This window comes from Hemitrygon akajei, chromosome 3 (assembly GCF_048418815.1).
Source record: "Hemitrygon akajei chromosome 3, sHemAka1.3, whole genome shotgun sequence".
Lineage (NCBI taxonomy): Eukaryota > Metazoa > Chordata > Chondrichthyes > Myliobatiformes > Dasyatidae > Hemitrygon > Hemitrygon akajei.
In genome coordinates, this window is record NC_133126.1 from 81,629,650 (window position 1) to 81,642,217 (window position 12,568).

The 12,568-nt window shown below is 43.9% G+C and overlaps 1 protein-coding gene across 6 annotated transcripts in view; it reads left to right on the forward strand.

Moving 5' to 3' along the window:
• slc8a3 (solute carrier family 8 member 3) overlaps positions 1 to 12,568 on the forward strand; it is a 482,997-nt gene that overhangs the window by 330,975 nt on the left and 139,454 nt on the right. For 4 of the 6 annotated variants that reach the window (XM_073040235.1, XM_073040234.1, XM_073040237.1 and 1 more), the window contains exon 3: positions 5,800 to 5,906. In XM_073040235.1, coding sequence (XP_072896336.1) covers positions 5,800 to 5,906 — 107 coding nt within the window. Of the gene's footprint in view, positions 1 to 5,799; positions 5,907 to 9,938; positions 10,043 to 12,568 lie in introns of those variants that run through there. The other 2 variants (XM_073040239.1, XM_073040238.1) reach the window with 2 other exon arrangements.

A 12,568-nucleotide genomic window follows, 5' to 3' on the forward strand; every position in this document is an offset into this window, starting at 1 on the left:
GTACAATGCCCACCTCTTACACACCAGCTCGTGTGTGTGCAAATATGATTAGGTAATACAATCCCCACCTCTTACACACCAGCATGTGTGTGTGTAAATATGATTAGGTAGTACAATGCTCACCTCTTACAGAGCAAGCATGTGTCCAAATATAATTTGCAATGACCAATTTCAATGTGCAAACGATGATTTTGAGGTAGGGTACTATCGTACAGCACAATTACAAACCTGCCTTGGGGAAAATACATTCTACATTCGTAAGAGGGAAATTATGGGAGAAATAAGTTTTGACAACATAGGAAACTAATAGTAAATAGAAAGGTATAGTTTGTCCTGCCACCTGTTTCCTACCTTGCTTTGGTGAGCTTCTGTGTTCTTCATCAGAGCTGGCACGTCAGCTTTAGTACCTGGCACTGTGGTATTTCAACCAAAACTCAAGGGAAGGATTTGACTGTATTTAATACTTTATATTGGAACAAGTAATGGGACTTAAGGCAGATAAATTTTCAGGATCTAATGGCTTTCACCTAAGTGTGCTTAAAGGAATAGGTTGCAAATCTGTAGTTACATGAGTAGCTTTTCAGAGTTCACTGAAGCTTGGTACGTTTCAGGTAACGGCTTCCGTGCAGGCAGCTTCGTAGAGAACTGTATCCTAGTCACAGTGTGTCAGCCAGTGGATCCCTAGCATCAGCATCAGCACTTCACCACCTGACGTTGGAACCGAGCAGAGTCAGTGAGCTTGATCTCCAATTCTGCTGCAGGAATCCAGAATACTCAGGCACGTGTGACATCCTGGGCTCAGTGGATGGACGCATTTGATACTTAGCTCCTCATCTTTACGCCAGTCGTGGCTGGATTTGGTCTGGCAGCCCTGACGGTTGGGCAAAGTGCTGGTTAGTGGCGGTCGAGAGGGCATCAGGGCAGTTTGTGACAGAGCCTCAGGATCCACTACCATAGACCCGGCTGTTAATGGCAGACTGTTCCAATCCATGGAAACAAGACTTGGAGGACATTTTGGGCCCATTTCAGCACAAAAACTAAATACGGCCTCAGGAATAAAGGAACAGACAAATGCGATCTGCTCCGAAAGTGAAATCCGGCACCCAGCTGGCATGTGCACGAGGTGACATCACTGTGATAGGTAGCATTCAGTCCACAACATGTATTTTAGAGACAAACGGAACACATCTCTCTGACCAGATTCATTTCGTGCAAGTTTCTGACTTCCAATTGACTGCAGTTTAGAAGGCAGCTGAAAACGTTGAGGAATAAGGAAGTATTGGGTGGATATCTGTTCTGGGGTACAATCTGGAATCCGATCTCAGGCTTATTCTACTGCAGAGGCAGTAACGTGCTGTGACTCAGAAGGAGGTTAAACAGATAAATTCACCAGATGGTGGAGAGTAATGAATAGATCAATAGCAGCTTACAATGGGACAGTAAGTCTTCCGGTTTTGTGTAGCAACACAGACAACTCACTTATGAGGTGCCGTGGCGCTGCAGTAAAGAGTGGATATGGTGCACAGAGAACACTCTTATTTATGGTGTTTGCTCTACATTAGCTTTTATTTATTCCTTCATTATTCCCAATCCCTCTGTGAATTTATCTTTCTGCCTCCTTTATATGATTTCTGAGCTCTGCCCTTTTTGTAGTAAAATAAATCCCTGCTGTAAGGTCAATGACTTCAGTTTAATACAATATGAAATATGTTGATCTCCAGATTTCAGCTTTCGGCAAATAGAATCATTCCTGTGAATCACCACGTATGCATCATCCGATGGAAATTAATGTATAGCTTTAGTATCTAAACTGCGGGATCAGTATTGGATTGGATTTCTCCATTATCTTCATTTGGCGTGCCATCATGGAACTGGCTGAGTAGACTCGTCCAAGCTGATTTTACAAACATCCCCATCCAGGTCCTCTAGTAAGCCAATCTCTATGAATAGCAGACGACACTCAGCAATATCACCATCCAAGAATGTTCAAGGAACTTTTGTCTTGTCAAACACCATTTGCAGAGCGGCCACTGGAAAATTCTGTTGCACCGTAAGAAAATGCAGTCACCTCGTCGATGCTGTCACGTTGACCTTCCCAAGTGCCAAGTCCCACTCTTCTCTGGATATTGATGTTGTTCCTCCTCAACCCCAGATCAGAAAGGAATGGCGTCTTAGCTTACTCCGCTGCTCGGAGTACCTCGGAGATTCGCCTGGACGTTACCTGGAACGGGGTGTTCCAGTTATGAGGAAAGATTAAGCTTGTTTTTCTTGAGGCAGATTAGGCTGATGGGAGACTTAATTGAGGATTACAAAATGATAAGGTGCAGTGATAGTGCTGATGGTAAGAAACTTTCGGTTTAGCGGAGATGTCTAAAACCAGACAGGGAAGGGGTACTTGGCTTGGATGGCATCTCAGGAGGCCTTTTTTCATTCATAGGGTAGTTATGAATCTGCAGCACACTGCGTGAAGGGGTGATGGAGGCAGGGTCTCTCACTACATGTAAGAAGTAGCTGGACTACCACTTTAATCACCTAGACAGGTGGCCTCGGGACACTGTTAGAAAATTACATTAGAATGGAGAGTACTTGATGATCAGCATGTACATAGTGGGCCAGAAGGCCTATTTCTATACTCTTTGACCTGATAATCATGTCTTTAGCTGCACTGGCAACATGACTGGATGAGATTCGGCAATATTCAACAAACATTAGACCTTTCACCATTATTTCATGCTGGCTGCTGATATCTTTTACAAAAAGATAAGAAAAACATAACATCTTCTGGTAAGATGGAGGCATGCTCAGGCACAGTGGCTTCTACAGGGCCAAGCAAAGGTAGTATTGTCTTTCTAAAATATATTTTTTATGATTGCAAAAACCTGCTGGACATTAAGAACTTAAAGCACCATGGGTGTGCCCCATCAGTTCATTGGCGGAGAAGCTGGAGGAACTGGATGGTGCAGATTGTACTGCTGCCGGCCGGCATCAGAGTGGGGCACGAAGGATGTGTGCAGTCCTTAACAGCGAGTGATCATCTTGGTCGCTTTCCTTGTGACCCTGTTGAATGTTGGTGGGTGTGGAATGCTGCAAGTCTGATTCACTGGTTTACTGGTGAACAGCAGGGGAGAGGGGGGGGGGGGCAGACAACGGCAAGGCTTTGCATGGGCTCAGTCATAGTGAGGTCTAGGCCTCAAGCCACGGTATCGCCTGTTTGCTGTTGCCCAGAAGAGAGGTGCCCTCCCTGGGGTGACAAAAGTGGTGTGGCGTGGCCTACAGGCTGGAGTACCGGTGCTGCCCTATAGTGTTCACTCGGCAGAAGACAAGGAGTATTGTGTTCGACTGTAGATTTGCCACAACGTTCATGGACTCGAGGACTTGGACTATATATTTTTTGTGTGACAGTATTTTACTGCTGCCTTTTATGTGCTATTTGTGCCTGGTGCTGCAAATGACTGTTAGTTCTGTGTTTTGCACATTGGCCCCAGGTTAGCACCGTTTCGCTTGGCTGTATTCATGTATGGTTGCATGACAATTAAACTTGAACTTGAAAGCAGCAGTATCCCCTATAAAATAGGTGGAAGAATAGGTTAAAACAGCAGTATGTTTGTCTGTTGGGATCCTGCTAGTAAACAGGCTCGCATGTGATCTTAGATGTAAGCGTGCTTTGTCAAAGAAATTTTGATTCCTATCTCCTGATATCTGGAGGCTGTACAAACTGCCCAGAGACTGGCAATTTAAGAAGGAAGATTGGTGTGCAATGTGAAAAAAAAAGGTCAGAACAGTTTAGTAGGAGTGTGACATGAAGTTCTTGCTAAAAAGTAAGTTTCTTAAGTCACAGTGGAGAGTATTATGCATCCAGTCCTGGCCACAAAGCAAGGCTGGGAACTGCTGGGAGCAGTGAGTGGACAACAAGAGCATTGTAAATCCTTCGTATGGGAGAAATAGACCCATTGGCTGTACGGTGTCTATAAAATTTGTTGATGTCAGGTTGCTTCTTGGATAGTGTTGTATAGATAGGGGGCACCTTCCCCAGCCCTTCTCCACCTGCCTTGAGTTGCAACAACACAACACTGTAATTTCACGCTGTCAGTTCCTGCCAGCTCAGTCCGAATATCTCAGGAGTTACTGGTGAAGGAATCCTCCTGTAAGTGACATGGCAGCTCGCTGCTGAAAAGGGAGAACAGCCACCCCCAGCTGTTAAATTAGCTTATTGCATACATTTATAGCAACAAGGAACACTTAAACATAATCTAGTCTCACTTTGCTAGAACAGTTAAGAACAAGATTAGTCTCTACAAATGCTAAACAGCCCACATAGATATGCCTCTTTTTTTCCAGGAGTATCTGTGTTGAAATCCAGCTTTGACCAAAGAATAGATTGGTTAATTTTCTGTTATTTTTTTAATGTTAATTAGAAATCATTAATCAAGTTAAGTCTTTTATTTTGTATACAAAAATTTCATTTTTATTTTTAATGCAAAAGTACTGGCATGCTGTACTACTTCGCTGTAATGCAGGGAGCTATAATTTCTGGCCTCTTTGTTTTCCCTGGAATTCTTTCATTCCAAATGCTGATCTTTACACACGGTGGCATTGCGAATGAAAGAGTTCCGGAGAAAACAAAGGGGCTGGCAATGACTGTTTCCTGACACCACACTTTGGATGGCCATTATATTGCCAAATTGGTACATCCACGCTTTCGCTTCCCATCAAGGGCACTAATTTACAGTCAGAATTAGGGCCATGGTAGATGTGGAAGTAAGGAACCTTGCAGTTATTCAGTCTTGTTCCCTTTATAAATGATGTAAACTTCCTGCCAGTATCGCCTTGTTATTCAGAAGGAGCCCTGCTTTACAATGATGTAACCCCTTCATGCAAATTGTGAATAACGTTGGAGACTGATTAAAAGCCACAAATCTGATTGTGATTAAATCTCCGTGCCGACATAGAGCAGTTTTATTTTATGATTTTGGTCCAACATAACAACTAGATGTAGGGAAAAAGGGACTGAGGCCTTGAACTGATATAAATATATGCTGCAAATTCAGTGAGATTTTGGTGATTTCTGATTTCATCAAAACCTGATCAAACTCCAGTCTGGTTATTAACATCTCTGTGGATATTTTAATCAAATAAAGGGAAGCTACGGCAGAAGTTAACATTTGCAAAACGAAATTACCTTATTATTTCAAGTAATAAAATGCATGAAAACATTGGGATATCATATTTTTATTTTATTTCAAATTTTATTTTTACTTTTTTTACTGATGTGAAGTTTAACATATCTCAGAATGAATAAATATGTCAGGTTTTCTCTTGTGCCAGCCACAGCCTCTGAGAGCCTTTCTAGTGATCACTGTGTTGAGTTGTGTGTGTTCTGAATCACTGGCACCTTTACCATTATTACCCTGAAGAGGCTTCGTGTCATTGTAATAAAAGTGTTAGTGTGAAACTTCTTTGACATCTTAACACGGATCTGAGCTTACCTATTTTTTGACATTTAAAACAGCCAGGCAATTTCATACAGCCACTTTACTGCGATGGTTACTAATACGCAAAATGCATCCAGTTACCAGGGTGAAGCTTTCCAAGCTTTGTATGTTATTTATTATCCACAGGTGTAGTGCATTTCCTCACCAGCAATGCAATCTCTGCTCTGCAGTATTAACAAACTGCCCCTGTTGGGCAGTGCTCATCCATCACTGCACCCGCAGTCCCACCCTCTCCCTGCCCACCCTTTGCCTTCCATCCCCTGCTTCCTTTCCCTTCCCTTGTGACATTATTGTTTTTAATTTGCAGCAAAAGAGCTCAGATCAAAATAATTGATGATGAGGAGTATGAGAAAAACAAGAATTTCTTCATTGAGCTGAAGGAGCCACGCATGGTGGATATGAGTTCACAGAAAGGTGGAGTACTCACCAGAATGAGCCGCTGCTGAAGGCCGCCCTCTCTCCTTTCTTTCCCCTTTGTCTTATTTCATCCCTCCTCTTCTCTTTTGTCTTGTTTGAATGCTTGATTCCCAAGAGATACTTAACACTGGGGCCCCCCCGCAGTCAGATTGGTGATGTGCCACCCATTTCAGTCTTGGCTTGTTAGTGAGTCGCTAATCAGGCCCATCTTCATGGCTGCAGTAACCTGCCACCCCAAGCCCCTGTTCTTGATACCCTGCCCTTTCCTGCTGTTAACAGCTAGTATCCCAGTAGCCTGTGGAACACATGAGGACAGGTCTGGTTGTGTGCTAAGTAACATGCTCTTTTGTTATACCTGAACTGCTTTGACTGGTGTGGGGAGTCCATTCCATGAGTTTTCCAAAATGAATTCTACAGAGAAGCTAGTGAGGAAGAGCTATCAATTGCTTGTGCAGAATGTACATTATATGTTGTGAATTGTGACTTCCGGCTCTGGGAGAGGTGATGTATGAATGTAGGTGAGCCACATTTCTTATGCTAAGCCTGCCTTACATAGGTTGCACTGTATTTCATAGGGGGCACGATGGCCTTGGAGGAGAAAATATGGCAAGAAACAAAAGCTCTGGTCCCCCCCCCCCGCCATATTCAATAAAAACAGAATTCTCTCAACTATGCAATATCAAGCAACAAATGCACATAGTAAATTCAAAAGGAGTATACTGACGAAGAATTTTGTTTCAAATGTATTGAGTCAGTCCTTGCAGGCATCACCCTCTTGCTCGGAATCAGCACCTGTTTTCTGCCACAGGAACAAATTACCTGGCTCCAGTGTAGATGATCTCCTTAGACTGGAAGTATGTCAGAATCCATCAATAAATTCCGGAAGGCTGCGCACCCTCTGGTGACTCCATGAAAAAATTCCATGCCCTAAACCCTCTGGAAAACTTCTACATCCTGCCAAGTCCCACCTCCTTCTGACTATTGTAAAACGATGTGAGCAACTTTTAATAGTGTTTAAAAAAAATCACTGTGCCATTCAGAGGCATCTGAAAAGAATTGAGTCAAACCAAATAATAAAAGATAAATATGATTTTAAACTTGAATGATGAATCAAAAACATCAAACTTAAAGTGTTAAAATATTCCAAATTCTGTGTGATTTTAAAGTGCTGATTAAACAACAGAGAGAGGAATAGTTAAAAGGTAGGGCCATTGAGGAAGTGTGAAATGAAAGCCGAGAGAGCTGTAATTACTCAGCTGATTATGCAGGTTCAGTGGAGCAAGGAACAGAGTTAACTTCTTAGATCTTTAATCTTGTATCGGAACAGGAAAAAAAAATTGAAGTCAAATATTTTTACTAATATTTATTTGTAGTGAGAGACGGTGTAGTAACAGGCCTTTCCGGCCCAACGAGCCCACACTGCCCAGTTACAACGAAGTGATCAATTAACCTACTAACCCCTGTGTGTGGGAGGAAACTGGAGCATGCAGAGGAAACCCCCTATGGGCAAACCCGTTACATGCAACAGCGTGAACTGAACCTGGCGCTGTATAGCCTTACGCTAACCGCGACACTCCCGTGCTGCCCAGATGCATGAAGTTACAGGGAAGAGGGGGATGTGGAGAGGAGAAAGGGATTGTCAGTGGCAGGGTGGGGACTGTGGGAGACTAAGTGCCACAAGTGGTGGTGGTGCTGGCTGCGAGAGGGGGCTGAGGGCTTGTTAGACATAGCTGATCTGTCCGGAGGAGATGTAAGTAGAAGATGACAGAAATCCCATCAGAGAGAAGAGCAGATCCTCTTCAGGGGAACTCAGTAAGTTCTGGATGGCTGCAGTAACCCCGCACTTGCCCCAATATCGTTCTAGCAACTGAGGGTGAGCAGAGACACACCGACCTCTCTCCACCTTAGCAGAACCCCAAAAGCACTGTTGTTGCAGTACTGCCTGATTGGCAAAGCGGAGCAGTAATTGCCACTGCAACACAGAGAGGATGCTCGCACACTCGGTCCACAGGCTGCAGCTGTGGACGTGAATAGAGAGTTGATGTTTCAGTCCGAGAACCTCCTTCAGAATTAAGAAGGAAGGGGGAAGATGGCAGAATAAAAAGGTGGGGGAGGGGAACAAAGCAAAAATGAAAGTGATAGGTGAATCCAGGTGGATGGGAAAGATACAGGGCTGGGGAGGAAGGAATCTGACCAGAGAAGAGAGTGGACCATAGGAGAAAGGGACCAGGAGGAAATAATAGGCAGGGAAGAAGGTCAAGAGTGGGGAATAAAAGAAGGGAGGGGGGTGGAAATTGGTTTACCAGAAGAAGAAATCGATGTTCATGCACAAGAGGAGGCCATGGACCAACGTGTCAGAATGGGAATGGGAATGGGAATTAAAATGTTCGGCCGCCAGTAAGTCCCGCTTGTGGTGGATGGTGCAGGGGTGCTCGATGAAGCGTCCCCCAATTTTCAACGGGTCTCACCAATGTAGGGGAGGCCGCATCAGGAGCACCGGACACAATACATGACCCGCGGGTGAAGTGTTACCTCACCTGGAAGGACTGTTTGGGCCCTGAATGGTAGTGAGGGAGCTGGTGTAGGGGCAGGCGTAGCTGTTAGGCCGCTGGCAGGGACAAGTGCCGGGGGGACAAATGGACAAGGGAATCGCAGAGGGAGAAATCCTTGTGGAAAGCGGAGGGGGTAAAGATATGTTTTGTGGTAGGGTTCTACCACCGGTGCCTCACCTGGATTTGACTCCATCATCAGGTGTCATCTGCGCAGAGTCTGCAAATTCTCTGAGAAACCAGTGAGTTCCTTCTAGCTCCTGTTTCCTCCCCCACACCTCAAAGATGCACAGGCATGTTAATTGGCCAGTGTAATTAGTCACCAGTGCAGGTTCAGACAAAGGAGCGAAAGGGGAGTTGATGGGCAAGTGTACGAGGAAGACATTGCAAGAGTATACTGGGAAATAAGGAGGGGAATGTGACTAATGGGATTGCTCCCCTGGGAGCTGGCATTGAGCAAACGGCCCTTTATGTGTCATTACAAATATAAACGGTGGTGCCTTTTAACATGAATAACTCAAATTCTGAAAATCGAATTACCTCACAATCCGTGCAATCTGCCAATAAATTAATAATTAGCAAACTGGGATCCATCACCTTTAGAAAGAAGATTAAGGTCTTTACAAAGTGGAAAAAGGCAGCAAACAAATTTGGTTGTCTGGTGGTTATGTTACTGGTTCAGCAAGCTAAACTCAATAAGTAATAGTCCTTATAATACGAATTTAATTCTCGTTATGGAAGTTGTTTGAACTTGGTTAGAACAATTGTGTAAGTAAGCTGGTTCACTAAAATGAGAAGGGAAATGTTTACTTTTCTAGTCTACATCGGGCCCCAATCGCACACCAAGTGGTTGGTTGTCTTCAGTTGTTTCCAAGGAGGTCTAGCAAGTGACCAGCAGTCAGATTTCAATGCCAATTGTCTGCCAGCCGAAGCTTGCCTAAACCTGGCCTAGAATTTGACTTGCTGCATAAGGCTTTCAAAGCAAAGGACGTGACAATGAAAGGATGTCACGTGAGCTGGGATCCTGTCCTTTCAGCCGATCTTTGCATTGCCTATAGACTACACAGTGACCGGCATTCTTAACATGTCAGGTGCAACCTGTCTGTTTTACATGTAGTGCAGTGCAATTTCACCAGGATACTGCAGCAGTGAAGGCATTCTAAATAAAGACCCTATCTTTTTTAAAATGTGTTATATTGACTTCAGCATAGAAGAACTGAAGGGTTTGGCAGGTTACATGAGCTCTGTCTTTACCACTGCCTGTTAGGTAGTGGAGGGTGGGGTGGGGATCAAGGTCCAAATGTAGCTTAACTCAGCCTCCTAATAGGCCAAGAAAATGGTGGCATGTGACATCACTATGGTTGCGCTACAGGCCCTTCACTAATCAGCAAGCAAGTTTGCAATTAAAAGTAAGTCGCATGTCTGACTGCAGTGGTTTTCGAGCAACCCATTGTACATTTTCTCTCTTATATCCTTACAGGAAAACCATAAGCGTTAAAATAAATGATGATGAGGAATACGAAAAGCAGGAACATTTCTTCATTGTGCTTGGTGAACCGAAATGGATGAAACGAGGAATATCAGGTGTGAGATCCTGAGACGTAACGGCTTTTTTTTTGAGAAAATCTATTACTTTTCCTCCTGTATTCCCGCTCTCACCCTGTTTCGGTCATCTATGCCTAGTGCTTTTTTTGGTTTCTCTCCCAGATCATGTGCACTGCATTTTCTCGGCCTGGTCTAGTATTTGCGTATAACATCTTGTTGCCGTAAACCATGCGATGGATACTGGGATTCCGAGGCAATGCACATGACTTCATTTTCCTGTATTCAGCTTAATCCTCTTGCTATTTTATTCGTCATCTTTTTTTTTGGGGAAAAAATAATACATTACTTTAAAATTAGCATCTTGGAGGGATGCTTTCCAGGCAGTCAGTCATACATATTCATTATTAAGGACACAGCAGCCTCTTTGTTTGAGTGGCAAAGAATGTTTTTCAAATACATTTAGTGTGCGTGTGCGTGTGTGTGTTTGTGTGTGAATAAGGCTGGAAAGAATGGGTCGACTCCAGCTGAATCCCAGGCACAAAGTAGCAACCAGTTTATTGTCTTCGGTTTGCTTCTATTAATCAAATGCATTTCTCCAGTTTATATACCTTTAAGTTACTCCATTCATCTTGATGTATATTTATCCTGTCTCCATCCTACCCATCCTGTCTCACATTCCAGCCCTCCTCTGTCATTGAGAGATGAGGGAAGTCAAGAGTTATTCTCCTTGGATCAGGGAAGATTAAGTGGTGGTTAAACGAGACGCTGGAAATGATGAGGGGCTTTGGTGAGACACAGTGACTATTGGCAGGAGCACTGGGCATAGACTTCAGGTGACTGAGACATAAGTGTCAAGTGGGAGATGATTTTTCTGTTCCAATAAAACTTAACGGGTGATGGACGCAGATTTAATATAATTTTTGAAAGGGAAGTACTTTAGTCTTGAAGAGGCAAAGTTTAAAGGGGTTTGGGAACAGAGGAGGTGAGTGGGACCAGCTGGCTTCAAAAAGCAACACAAATTCCCTCCATGAGCTGAGTACATCCTCATGCTGAGCATTTCCCAGCGACTATCAATGGGCCCTTCAAGTGACGTTGCTACAGAGCCTGGTGTGGTCTTAGATCCGTGTCCAGAGAGATTCCAGTCTAATTTGCCTCCATGCTCCACTTCCCTTTCTACATTTATAACTTGCTGATGTGATCCCTGGCCACGCTGTGACACAGAAACTTTAATGCTATCTAGCATGAAGAGCCGATGTCACGGCACAGTTGCGATTCAAGGGGGCTCCATCAGTTCGCAGCTAGTGGTCAGTCACGAGGAATGGCTTGGGTCACTTTTCTTGTTCAGTTACCTTCCCATTTTACTGAAGTGCTATTTAAATAAATCACCTTGAGGGCTGATTCGTGAACTTGAGTGGGACCAAATCCTTGTGAGCAGATTTGCTGAGCTGTCAGAAAAGGTTTGAACTAGTATGGCAAAGGGATAGGAAACAGAGTGGTAGGTCAGAGGATGAGGCAGTTGGTGTACAAGTAGATGCAACAAGTAGGGAGTTGGTGAGGACGGCTGGGCAATTTAAAGGGTAAAGTTGCAGTCGGTAGGATGGGTTGAAGTATGTCCATGAGTCTATTTTAATGCAAGAGCTTTTTGAAGCAAAGACAATGAACTTAGAGCATGGACCTATGGTGTTGTGACCATTATGGAACTTGGGTAGGAATGGCTGCTGGATGCTCTGGGGTTTAGATGTTTCAAAAGGGACGGGGAGAGGTAAAAGAGTTGGGGGACTGGCAATGTCAGTTTCACAACTGCAGAAAGAGAGGATGTCATGGGTGGATTGTCTATTGAGTCAGTGTGGGTGGATATTAGAAACAGGAAGGGAGCAATCACACTATTGGGAGTGACACTGAGGAACAGATTGGGATGCAGATTTTCAAAAAGTGCCAAAATAACAAGGTTGTTGTCATGGGGGAGTTCAACTTCTTTAATATTGATTGGCACCTCCTTAGTCTAAAAGGATTGAAAGGGCGGAATTTGTTATGGGTGTCCAGGAGGATTCCTGACACGGTATGTAGACAGGCCAACTAGGGGAGAGGCCATATTGCATTTGGTTCTAGATAATGAAACAAGTCATGTGTCAGATCTCTAAGTGAGAGCGCATTTCAGAGATAGTGACCACAACTATCTGACCTTTACTATAGCCTTGGAGAGGGATAAGATGAGTCAGTATAAGAAAGTATTTAATTGGAGGAGGGAGAATTATAAAGTTATTAGACAGGAACTGGGATGTCTGCAGGGAAATCTACACGTGGAGATTATTTTGGAAGCATTTGCATGGGGTTCTGGATAGGTTTGGCCTAATGAGGCAGGAAATGATGGTAGGGTGAAGGAACCCTGGTAGACAAAAGATGTTGAACATCTAGTCAAGAGGAAGAAAGAAGTCTACTTAAACTTTAGGAAGCAAGGATCAGACAGAGCTCTAGAAAATTACGAAGTAGCCGGAAGGAGCTTGAGAATGGACCTTCAGAAGGTCAGGAGACATGGGATCCAGGGAAATTTGGCTATGGAGATAC